The 13052-nt window shown below is 36.1% G+C and overlaps 1 protein-coding gene and 1 long non-coding RNA gene across 5 annotated transcripts; both read left to right on the forward strand.

Moving 5' to 3' along the window:
* Positions 1–327: 327 nt before the first annotated feature.
* Positions 328–2700, forward strand: LOC127877347 (uncharacterized). Its single transcript, XR_008048367.1, has 3 exons — positions 328–474; positions 1102–1173; positions 2284–2700. It is a non-coding gene; the product is annotated as an uncharacterized LOC127877347 (long non-coding RNA).
* A 2367-nt stretch (positions 2701–5067) lies between these two features.
* On the forward strand, positions 5068–12826 carry LOC127877344 (uncharacterized). 4 transcript variants are annotated; one of them, XM_052423086.1, is made up of 8 exons: positions 5068–5160; positions 6529–6868; positions 7182–7360; positions 7587–7686; positions 7997–8163; positions 8489–8631; positions 9415–9565; positions 12577–12826. In XM_052423086.1, exons 2-8 carry the CDS (start codon positions 6812–6814, stop codon positions 12809–12811), a joined length of 1032 nt encoding a protein of 343 aa, XP_052279046.1. In that variant the 5' UTR covers positions 5068–5160; positions 6529–6811; the 3' UTR covers positions 12812–12826. The 4 variants fall into 4 exon arrangements, with proteins under 4 accessions (XP_052279046.1, XP_052279047.1, XP_052279045.1 ...); XM_052423087.1 differs by having other exon boundaries at positions 6539–6868; XM_052423085.1 differs by having other exon boundaries at positions 5074–5266.
* The last annotated feature ends 226 nt before the right edge of the window (positions 12827–13052 follow it).

Genomic DNA, 13052 nt, shown 5'->3' on the forward strand with positions numbered 1-13052 from the left:
ATGTGGAGAAATCATGCCACACGTAAACGTGTGTTCTTATTGTCACTTCTGTCAAAGGTCAAAAACGGCATAATCTCAAAACAGTGCTTTTGGTCTGCAAAATACACCGAACGCAGTGCGTTGTGATCGAGACATATGGCATTGGATAAAAATATATGAGAAGACGTTTATTGATAGGTCTTTTGTTGAGTGGAACGAGGAATTATACGCTGGGTTATGCACAGAGTTAGTGTTTCATGGGAATAATCGCATATATCTAATATTGTTTCTAAGTCCATAATGCGTTGTAACCCTTCTTTAGAATTTAAGGTACGAACATACCTTTAAAGCAGCGATATGCGCAGTTGTGTTACTCGCTCGGTTTATTTCACGTTTTACACTCAATGCGGCTATTTTCGGTCATTTTTCTTAACATTTTAAATCGCGTTCGTATTAGTATTGGAGTAATGGAAGTGTTGTTGATGATATTATTTGGTATGCTTTATATACTTATTTCATGTTTCTTATTTTCGGTAAATTGCTCATGTTATTCTTCTTCTACGTTATTTTTTATTATTGCTTTTATACTTATAGTTATAATAATAATAATATTATTATTATTAATAATAATAATAATTATAATAATAATAATGCTAATAATAATAATAATAATAATAATAATAATAATAATAATAATAATAATAATAATAATAATAATAATAATAATAATAATAATAATTATTATTATTATTATTATTATTATTATTATTAGTATGATGATGATGATGATGATGATGATGATGATGATGATGATGATGATGATCCAGTATCATAAACATTCGCATTTTTTTAGCTCAGATAAGAACATAAGTTCGAGTTTTCATTCACCTGAGAATTGAGATGTCGATCAGTGCATGAACAATCTCAAATATAAGCTAAAAAAATATGCTCATATTCCTCCGCAAACTCACGGTTAAGTACGACTCAAAACTAAAAAAAATTGTGAACACCAAATTGAGTATGGTGATCCATAGAAAAATGGATAAAAAAGTTGAGCCAAAATATTGACTAAAATACATTTTCGCTACTTACCCGTATGTTGCAATTCCCCCTGTATTCAAGGTCTTCTGGGGCTCGCCCTGGGTGAGGATCAGTACGAGGAATACGAGTGCGACAGCGCCGCAAACGCATCCGGTTGGTGGCTTTTGTAAATATGAGTTTATATGTTCTTTTTCTTCTTCCCATTAAGTTAAGGGCTCATCTAGAACGTCGACGCACTGTGACTTTACAAGGATTCAGTTTCCTGGGTAGAACCAGTACTTGGTGTCTTTGGATGAGATCTAAAGAACGCTCCCTGAGTGGGGATCGAATACGTGACATCTCGGTCGCTAGGTGGACACCATATCCACGTGACATCTCAGTCGCTAGGTGGACACCATGTGGGGATCGAATACGTGACATCTCGGTCGCTAGGCGGACACCATATCCACGTGACATCTCGGTCGCTAGGTGGACACCATGTGGGGATCGAATACGTGACATCTCAGTCGCTAGGTGGACACCATGTGGGGATCGAATACGTGACATCTCGGTCGCTAGGCGGACACCATATCCACGTGACATCTCAGTCGCTAGGTGGACACCATGTGGGGATCGAATACGTGACATCTCAGTCGCTAGGTGGACACCATGTGGGGATCGAATGCGTGACATCTCGGTCGCTAGGCGGACACCATGTGGGAATCGAATACGTGACATCTCGGTCGCTAGGTGGACACCATATCCACTTTGCCACGGCGACCTTTTGATTTGGATTTTTAAAGCAAAGTAACATAATGTATTCTGACTATCTATTGATGTATTTTGCATGTGTGTTTCTATCTGTCGTTTGATGAATCACATGTGCTTTTTAATTCAATAAAATGATATAAAAGGACAAGATGCATCTAGAGACTTACTTACGTCAGTTACTGACCTTTGCCCTACGTAAATAGGAGGTAGGGAAGAAGTGGCCGTAGAAAAGATTTCATTACCAAAACCCACACAAGTTTAATATGTGTCTGAGCCCCGGAATCGCTGCCGCGATCCTCGAATGTTTAGGCCAGTACTTAATCATCTGAGCTTGACTGCTCGGTACGGGATATAACATTAAATACGTGATACTTATGTGTGTTGTTTATATGATGTATCACGGAGAAACCCTCTTCCATGCATGCTAAACAGGGTGATTTTTATCCGGCAAAGTATTTGCAGTCATTCAACTTAAATCATCATATGTTATAGCAATACATTTTGTGTTTTCAGTTGGATATGTTCTGCTCATCACGTGCCTTCTAGTGCATTTGGCATTGACTTTTCGTCAGGAGAGAGCATTTTAGGACAACTCGTACTCAGCGATTCTTCGCACGTGTGTGGCTCATCGGCCCTTTCCATACGACAAGATTTGCATTCAGAATGCGTTATTTTATTGAACAAACGGGTTGTGAAAGTCTCTTTGAACACTTCAATAATACAAATCAACATTTTAAAAACTCGAGTGTAGTCACAAATGCAATATTAGAACTTAACAGTAACAACCGACAAGCCTTTGGCACATTTTTTTTTTATTGTATGCTTGACCAGAAATATGTACTTATGTCAGGGACATGCATGCTGTATATGAAGTGTTGTGTTGCGCATTAAATACGTGTTTCTTTATTGAAATAAAATGAAAGAAATTGCTTTTTTTCATCATTTCAGTTTATTTCAAATGTAGAATGTGATATTCTGGTTGGCTTCATCGCAAATCATCAAGTGCACATCATCGGCGCTTTTGCTCCAACGCATCGATTAATTACCGTTTCAGATGTGAAAAATCACATAATAATGTATTTCTCTGAAAGTGTGTTTAGATTACTTATTATGAAACAGATATTTAGCGTTGTCACAAACTGACACAATTACTTCACACAATTCTCTGGAAATTTGATTCCCGTGCAGACATGTTGGGTTTAGTCAAATCTTTCATTGTTGAATCATGCGTTTGCTCTATGTAAATTTTATCAAACTGTAACATGTCTAAGGTATTTTATTGTTAAGCTTTGCTCTGAATGATATAATTTTAAATAGCTACTGCTCTAGTCTAGTTTGATTATAATAGCTGATTTTCGAGAATTTAGTTTTTGTTGAAAGAAATTTAAATTTCAAAATTAGTATTAAAAGCTGATGATGAGTTTGATAAGTCAATTTTGTAGAAAACAGTGACATGATGTTGGATTTTGATGAATAACTTCTTTTTCTGTAGAGTTTTGGGAAACTAAGTAACTACAGTCTTTGTTTGTCATAATAAGTAGTTTTGCCTCGGTCCACCTAGGTCTACCTATCTTAAAAGTTATTAGACAAATAGCTTTCAAAATCAGTAAACTCATGTACATAATAGTATCGATTGATTTTAAATGTGTACTTAATGTGGACTTTGGAAATAACGTGAAATTTCATCAAGAAAAAACTGTTGAACCCATTTATGACGAGTAGACTCTCCCATCCTCTAAATTGGATCAATTTATTTCCAAAATAAGGGATGTCTAGTATATTTAATTCTATATTTAGAACATTTTTTTACAGAAATTTATTTCAGCAAACAGCTCAGACCCTGATGAGACGCCGTATCATGCGGCGTCTCATCTGGGTCTACGCTGTTTGCCAGGGCCTTTTTTCTAGACGATAGGCATAAATGGATTAATATTTACATACTGCCACTGGTGATAATGTCCTTCAAGGAATGTTGTTCATAAAGAATAATGTAGATATAGGCAGTTGAGCCAAGTTTGATTCGTATTTAAAGCAAATCTTGAATATTCAAATTTAGATAATAGTCCTAATCCTTAGACAAATTTCTAAGAATTGTATGGTGAATATGGGCGTCGGTGCTTGGGCTCCGTGGTAATAAGCGCCCCGCTGTGTTCCACGTTGGCCAAATGCACCACCGATTTACGCTGAGTGTCTATGCCCAGCTCAAGAATACCGTACGTGTTACTGGATCAGCTTCGATGTCCCCTTCATGGTCATCTTTAGCGGTAGCGTCTACAGCGAAACTGCGTACGAGGAACGCCATGTTCAACAATAGGGCCGCTACAGCAAACAGTGGTCGCCGTTGCGAAGTGGATATGATGTCAGCCTAGCAACCGGAGAATCTCCCTCAAAATCAAAAAAAGTACTAGTTCCACCAAGGAAACGGGAGTCGAGAGTGTTTAAGCCTTAGCCTAAAAAATAGGTTTTAACTACACTTAGGGTCGCTTCAAAAATCAATGATCGCTGGCTGCGAATCTCCTCGGGGCAAACGCCAGTCTGTTGTTCATGCTTCCATATCGTGTAGCAAACATAGTGAACGTCGCAGTCGAAGGCCGATAGTCAAACAGCCAGCAGGCGATTAATATTCGCGAGGTTACCTTGATCATGATGTACCTAAATTACGCCTTACACTGTGGCATGTGCATCACACGATGAAGTCGCTTCAGTATCGTCGTTGCGTGGGGTCCTAAATGTTCGCACAAAGAGACGCAGGGTAATACGATGCAGCTTTTCCACTTTGCAAACTCTTGATATTTAGATTTCATTAAATGGATTGTACACAGATTGTTCTGTGAGTCGAACCCGGAACCTGTAGAGGTCAACGCTTTACCACTACAACGCGCAGTCATTTGAATCTGGGCGGTAATTAAACGATATACTAGTATCGGACATTATTTGTTAGTGTTCTTGATCATGTAACCTTTACAAGTGGTTTAAAGCAAGACTACTTGTTCGGAATATCCTTGTGTTATTTGTATATTAGATATGTGGTAAAAAGGGTAAAAAGTGTGCACACTTACCGAGCCATATCGAATTAATATAGTTTTAAAGACATGCAATCTTTAAAGTGAACTCCAGTAGTTTTATATGAAGCTTACGTGTAATCAATTCATTTGAAATTAATTATGTACATATATTAAACTACGCAGGTGTTTGATTTATCAAAATCTTTCGTCATCTATTATGATGGAGAAGATACCCATATCTAAAACAATGGGGGTACATGTACATGTATTAAGTTTATTGTCGCTATATTTTAAATATTGTAAAGGATGAAACATTAAGTTTTCTCCTGCTGATCGGATTTTAAATTTATTTGTTATTTGTGTCACTGTATTTTTATTGAATGAAGTAACAAGATATTTGTTTGCTTAATTAAATATTAAATTAAAGCGTTGTGATTTAAGTGATATAATTTCGCCTTGTGGTTGCTTAATATGCGATGAGTGTTATGCGTGTGAGCATGTTTATAAGTTAGGTTTTGTGATTTGAGTGACTAAGTTTCAAAATTGCGTTTCGATTTTTGAAACCTAAGAATATTAAAATATCTGAATGGATGCGTGTAGCCCCTTGTTAATCTAATAAAATGAAAAATAATTTGAAATACGTTTGGATTGTATTGCTTCCTTTCATAAAATAAAGATGAACAATATCACACAAGGATAAAAATTTCCAATGTTGATTGCATGCATATTTGGAAAACTTATAAATACAATACTGCTTATTGAAAAAACAAACACTTTACCATTATGCACTTAACGCTTATAAAATATACGCGTTTATAGAGCTAATAAAACAAAACAGTAATTACCAATTTTATACGATTAGGCTTAAACCGTAAACTGCGTTTTTTGTGAATGCAAATGAAAGTTAAATAATTATTTTAAAGGGATCTTTTCACGCTTTGGTAAATTGACAAAATTTAAAAAAGCTGTTTCAGATTCGCAAATTTTCGTTTTAGTTATGATATTTGTAAGGAAACAGTAATACTGAACATTTACCATGGTCTAATATAGCCATTATATGCATCGTTTGACGATTTTAAAACCTAAACATTATAAAGCGTTGCAACGCGAAACGATTGAATAATTTGGAGAGTTCTGTTTTTGTCGTTAAATTTTGTGAAACTACGAAAATTGCTTATATAAGGTATAAAATACAACAAGTATGTGTACTTGGCGGAATAGCTCAGTAGGCTAAAGCGTTTTTACTTCAGGACTCTGGCAGGACTCCAGGGGTCACTGGTTCGAAACCTGCTCCGGGCAATGTTCTTTTCCTTTTTTTAATTTTATTCTTGATTTTTTACTGGAGCTTTTACGATCCAATGTTTACATTTATCAATATAAAGCATTTAATGAATAAGTTAAAAAATGCCAAAATCTGTGAAAAGGCCCCTTTAACGGGCACATGGATATTCAAGTCGCAGGAAGATAAAAGTTTTAGGTCATCGTTATTTTTAAAACACAGGTCATATTGTCATGAAAAAGTTAATGACGAAATATTAAATACTATAAAATTATGTAAAGTACTAAAGGTACCATTTTAACATGATAACGTTTATTTATTGGACTCTACTTATCACCACGCTGTTGTATTTGAATCGTTGTTTAACTATTATTGTTTTCATAGTGAGTGTGGGTGATTAATCATAACTATGTATATTAAAAGCTTGTTTACACCATTTTATGTTAATTTATATTCGTTATATACATGTAACAGTGAATTGCAGAGCAAGCTGTTGATATGAACGAAACTGAAACAGTATCTGAGCAAATAACAGAAAAACGCGCACATTTGTTTAAACGTTTGGTGCTCGTGTCACAAACTCGTTTCTGTAAATTGTGTCTAAACTTAGTCTGGAAACATACTTTAATGCTGCAAAATAGGCTTCAGTTCGTGCAGTAATATTGATTAATAGCTACTCCCAATCTGCATAAAAGAGCGAAAGAACTTCATTACAAGAACCCACAACACAATTAATTGCGATTCGTGGTTAAAGGCGATGGAGTTTTCCACCACCCGAGCTCTAGTGCTTCTTTTGGGAATATTCCTCATCCAGGTTTGTTTAAGCTCTGTCTTCATTTCATTTTTTTTTTCAATTTACTTAGATCTGTATCCATCATTATACATTTCTTTCTACAAGGAATCTCCTTATAAATTCCAATATTCATAGTTATTTCTTCAGAGGTTCCTATTTCCTTTTTTTCTTTTTCTTTTTAAAATGTTTCTCCGTAATTTTCCATTAGGACAAAGTGAAATTGCGGTGACATTTTTTGTGAAGGTATAAAAATATGTGAAACACAAACTTGTCGTTAATTATATACAAACTACTGCATACACTCCCACCGTTGATACATGTGTGTTGTTTTCAGCGATGCGTTCTTGCTCGAGTCAATGTCGCAGTTAAAGTCTTGAACTTCGACATGCCCCATGGACCGTCTCACGGTGATGGAGAGGTTATATTGAACCTGAAGTGCTGCGGTACACTGAACGCTGGCTGCAACAATGCGCACAATAGCTGTGGCATTTTCTTCCGTTTTTGCATCGGAAGGTAAGGTCTAAAATATTGCACCAATTTCAATAGGGAATGTCATAAATGATAAAACTAATGTCTTGATGCATACAGAACTTTATTGTACATGTTTATAATATTGTGCGTATTTCATAACGTTCGTATTCTTAATCACTGATGGCCGTTAACGCCGCTGATATGTAACTTATCAAGTGTATTTGCAACTGTGTAAAATGATGCTATGCAAATATCGCACTAAATATAGTCTGGACAACCATGGTCGGGTATGCAGCGGGGTTACTATGGACACGAGGAGGGACGTGTCACGTGACGTAATACAAACGTACATTGATACATGGGACACGGTAAATGCTTGCTGAGATCTATTAAATGGTATATTTCTAATTTAATTCCGTGGTATTTATATCATTTTCAATATAACTAATGTAGACAATATTCCTATAAATTCGTAATGATATTAGATATTGTCTTAAATACCATAGTATATATTTAAGTATTTAAATCAGGAATACCTTAATGAGTAATACTTATATAATACAATTCAACACGACTTCCTGTATGAAACTTCATGCTAACCGACATTGAAATTACATTATAAGGTATATGAGAAAAATATAGGTAAGTTATCTTGAATCAGGTTTGCTTTTATTACAGGGAAACATGGCTATATCGGTGCAAGTATTCCAATGTGACGGTACCAGCTCGGTCTGTGGAGTCGAGTCTGACGTTACAGACGAAATGACTTTGCCCTTGAACTTTGAACCCGACTCTTCGTACTGGAGATCTAGCGATCACCAACTGACGTTCATAAACCGTGTGAGGTAAATTAACTAAACGCCAGTCGCAATAACATTTAACACTCTGACACGCAGGTGGACAAAGAGTCCGTTCAGTTACAGTAGTGTGTAACCTACCCATGCATACACAGTTGCTTCCCTGTATCTTAAATGTGTCATTTTCAAAGCAAAACGTTGCAAGGTAAAAACGTTTTTTTCTTCCATAGCTTCATGTACAGGGACCTACATAGGTCCCTGATGATAATACATATTACGTATCATTCAATTATCATATAGGTGCATTTTTCACAACATGCATTTTTGGACATGTATTTTACTGTCACAAAAACGGCTTCAATTTTATGTACAGCTTGGACATTGGTCTGCTGATGTGGTGTGGGGAAGGCTGGTTTGGCAGGGCGTGTGAGAGGAAGTGCAGTCAACAGGACGATAATTTTCACACCTGTCAGCCAGACGGCACTGTCATCTCTGTGACAGAATGCACCTATACAGGTCTGATATGTTTTTTAGTGCAATTATTTATGGTTTGTGATGTATTTACATGGCTTTTATTGGAGGAAAAATCAAGATTCTAAATGTTTGCAATAATCACCAGATTTGCATAGAATTGTCTCTTTACTGTTTGAACCATTTCAATATTTTCCAAATTACAAAATAACCACTACAAAAACTGAAGTGTGTTTGTTTTACATACCAAATTTAATTCAAGTAATCTGAAATAAGAGAGGGTGGTATAAAAAAGTATTATTTTTCACTGTAACCGGATGACTTGTTGTCATGTTTCTATTATAAAATCAGGTGAATAATAAACTCAAAATGACACACCCCGGGTGTTAACATATTTATTTAAACAAGAAAAAGATATTGGAAACCAATTTAACACAATCACAATATTTTATAATTACAATTCAATTATTCATTGAAGACATAATCTAAATTAGCATATTGTCATGTCATCTGAGATAACATGTGTTACCCTATCACATCTGAAATATCATGAAAAGCATATTTTCAAGTGTTCAGACATACCAGTATATTATCCTTGCTCTGGGACAATTGGGCTTAATGGATGTGTGTAAAGTGCTGTCCCAGATTAGCCTGTGCAATCTGCACATGCTAATCAGGGACGACACTTTCTTAAAAAACTGGATTTTTGCTAAGAGAGACTTAATTTAAACAAAAAAACAACATAAAAGTGGAGAGTGTAGTCCCTGATAAGCCTGTTCTTAAATGCATTTTCCCACAGAGCATCTCATATATTTGTTATATTTTCAGACACGCAATTTGTCTCTCTTGAGAAGAGCGTAGCCCATCTTGGTTCGCTACCTGACATATGGAATGGGCTGTTCTCTTTCATAGCAGACACCTGTTGCCCTCCGAGAACAAGCCATGTGAACCTGACAGTAATAGATATCAGGGAACATGGGTAATTTTGTATGAAATTAGTTTGCAAACTGATATTTTCAACAATGAGCTTACTTTTTTTAGCTCACCTGAGCACAACGTGAAATTAGTTTGCAAACTGATATTTTCAACAATAAGCTTACATTTTTTAGCTCACCTGAGCACAACGTGCTCGTGGTGAGCTTTTTTGATCGCTTTTTGTCCGTCGTCCGTTGTGCGTTGTCAACATTTGACTTGTTAACTCTCTATGGAATTTAGTCAGAAGATTGGTTTCAATGATATCTTATATGAGTTCAAAAATGGTTACGTTTGCTTGAAAAACATGGCTGCCAAGGGGCCACATTTATTGTCTGATCTTCATGAAACTTGGTCAGAAGATTCATCCCAATAATATCTTGGACAAGTTCGAAAATGATGCCGGTTGGTTGAAAAACATGGCCGCCAGGGGGCGGGGCATTTTTCCTTATATGGCTATATTAAAACCTTGTTAACACTCTAGAGGCCACATTTATTTTCCGATCTTCATGAAACTTGCTCAGAAGATTTGTCCCACTGATATCTTGGATAAGTTAAAAAATGGTAACCTTTGCTTGAAAAACATGGCTGCCAAGGGGCGGGGCATTTTTCCTTATATGGCTTTATATGGCTATAGTAAAATCTTGTTAACACTCTAGAGGCCACATTTATTGTCCAATCTTCATGAACAATGGTCAGAAGATTCTTCCCAATAAAATCTTGGACGAGTTTGAAAATGACGCCGGTTGGTTGAAAAACATGGCTGCCAGGGGGTGAGGCATTTTTCCTTATATGGCTATAGTAAAACCTTGTTAACACTCTAGAGGCCACATTTATCGTCCAATCTTCATGAAATATGGTAAGAAGATTTGTCTTAATGATATCTTGGATGAATTCGAAAATGGTTACGTTTGCTTGAAAAACATGGCCGCCAAGGGGCGGGGCATTTTTCCTTAAATGGCTATATAAGGCTATAGTAAAATCTTGTTAACACTCTAGAGGCCACATTTATAGTCCGATCTTCGTGAAACTCAGTCAGAAGATTCATCCCAATAATATCTTGGACAAGTTTAAAAAATGATGCCGGTTGGTTGAAAAACATGGCCACCACAGGTGCTGGGCTATTTTCCTTTTATGGCTATAGTAAAACCTTGTTAACACTCTAGAGGTCACATTTATTTTCCGATCATCATGAAACTTGGTCAGAAGATTTGTCTCAATGATATCTTGGATGAGTTTGAAAATGATTTTGGTTGCTTTAAAAACACGGCCACCAGGGGCGGGGCATTTTTACTTATATGGCTATATATGGCTATAGTAAAACACTGTTAACACTCTAGAGGCCACATTTATTTCCAATCGTCATGAAATTTGGTCAGAAGATTCATCCCAAAAATATCTTGTACGAGTTTGAAAATAATTATGTTTGCTTGAAAAAAAATGGCATCCAAGAGGCGGGGCATTTTTCCTTATATGGCTATAGTAAAACCTTTTTAACACTAGAAGCCACATTTATTGTCCAATCTTAATGAAATATGGTCAGAAAATTTGTCTTAATGATATCTTGGATGAGTTCTAAAATGGTAACGTTTGCTTGAAAAACATGGCTGCCAAGGGGCGTGGCATTTTTCCTTATATGGCTATATAAGTCTATAGTAAAATCTTGTTAACACTCTAGAGGCCACATTTATAGTCCGATCTTAGTTAAAATAGGTCTGAAGATTCATCCCAATAATATGTTGGACAAGATCTAAAATGATGCCGGTTGGTTGAAAAACATGGCCACTACGGGGGCGGGGCTATTTTCCTTATATGGCTATAGTAAAACCTTGTTAACACTCTAGAGGTCACATTTATTTTCTGATCATCATGAAACCTCGTCAGAAGATTTGTCTCAATGATATCTTGGATGAGTTTGAAAATGGTTTTGGTTGCTTTCAAAACATGGCCACCAGGGGCGGGGCATTTTTCCTTATATAGCTATATATGGCTATAGTAAAACCTTGTTAACACTCTAGAAGCCACATTTATTGTCCAATCTTCATGAAATTTGGTCAGAAGATTCATGCCAATAATATCTTGGATGAGTTTGAAAATAATTATGTTTGCTTGAAAAAAATGGCTTCCAAGGGGCCGGTCATTTTTCCTTATATGGCTATAGTAAAATCTTAACACTCTTAGAGGCCACATTTACTGTCCGATCTTCATGAAACTTGGTCAGAAGATTCATCGCGATAATATCTTAGACGAGTTTAAATATGATGCCGGTGGGTTTAAAAATATGGCTGCCAGGGGGCGGGGCATTTTTCCTTATATGGCTATAGTAAAACCTTGTTAACACTCTAGAGGCCACATTTATTTTCCGATCTTCGTGAAACTTAGTCAGAAGATTTGTCCGAATAATATCTTGTTATCTCAGGTGAGCGACTTTGGGCCTTTCAGGCCCTCTTTTTTCTTTAAGGGGAATTCATATTTTCTGTTGGTCTGTCTAGCTTTCATGTATTAGATGAAAATATATCTAATTTACATGTAAATGATAATTATAAACTAGAAGTCCCTTGTAGTACTTCGTCAATGCTCCACAAACAAAGTGATTTCTTTTAAATAAGGTTGTTCTCACATTTATACATGGCTACAAGTAATTAATTTGTTAACAGTAACAGTATTATCTATCACAAAAGCATCATGCATGTGTTGTTTTGTGTAAACTTACAGGTAAACATATGATATCCAAGTATGTCGCTGTGGGGTATTGGATATGATATTTGCCTTGCAATGGGGAGGTCAATTGTTCGATCCCAAAGGTGGGAGCGTTCTTTAGATCTCCCCATAGACACCACTATTGGTTCTAATCCCAGGAAACAAACTTGACAGTGTTTCAAATAAGCTGTAGGATTTTTATGCAATCAAGCTAAAGTAAATGGGTTTAAAATTAATTACAGTTATTAGAAGTATTAGTGCATTTTATTGACATAAATAGAATGCCTATAATCAAGTTAAGCATAATAACTTTTCCAGAAACGTCTCTGACATCGTGTTTACAGCCTCTTGCAATGACGTTCCAGTCTCTTGTTTTAAGATTCAAGAAATCTTGTACATATGGCACACCACAGACTCTCCTGTTCCATTGATGTCATACTATTTTGGTGCTGATGTTGTTTTGCCAGAGATTCAAGAATTTGCACCATCTTTTGCAGCTGTGAGTATTTTTTATGATCTGCAGAAAGTAGTCAATTTTAAGCTTCATAACTGATTGTTGAAAGATTTATCAAAACATCTCATACTTGAGTTTTCATAAACAAAATTGTCTACGACACATTTTACATAAGAAGAGACTTCCTTTAAACAGAAAATTCCATAAAAGTGGACAATATTGTCCCTGATTAGCCAGTGCAGACTGTGCTGGGCAATCTAAGCCAACGTGTTACTCACATGCATTAAGTCCCATTGAGCAGACTGTGCTAGGCAATCTAAGCCAACGTGTTACTCACATG

Source organism: Dreissena polymorpha, chromosome 4, assembly GCF_020536995.1.
Source record: "Dreissena polymorpha isolate Duluth1 chromosome 4, UMN_Dpol_1.0, whole genome shotgun sequence".
Lineage (NCBI taxonomy): Eukaryota > Metazoa > Mollusca > Bivalvia > Myida > Dreissenidae > Dreissena > Dreissena polymorpha.

What these genes read in the sequence shown, in the direction of transcription:
- LOC127877344 (XM_052423086.1), top strand. Translation starts at nt 6,812, where the DNA reads ATGGAGTTTTCCACCACCCGAGCTCTAGTGCTTCTTTTGGGAATATTC. An exon ending in TGGGAATATTCCTCATCCAG is followed by an intron (nt 6,869 to 7,181) that starts GTTTGTTTAAGC and finishes TGTTGTTTTCAG; the next exon opens with CGATGCGTTCTTGCTCGAGT. An exon ending in TTCCGTTTTTGCATCGGAAG is followed by an intron (nt 7,361 to 7,586) that starts GTAAGGTCTAAA and finishes CACTAAATATAG; the next exon opens with TCTGGACAACCATGGTCGGG.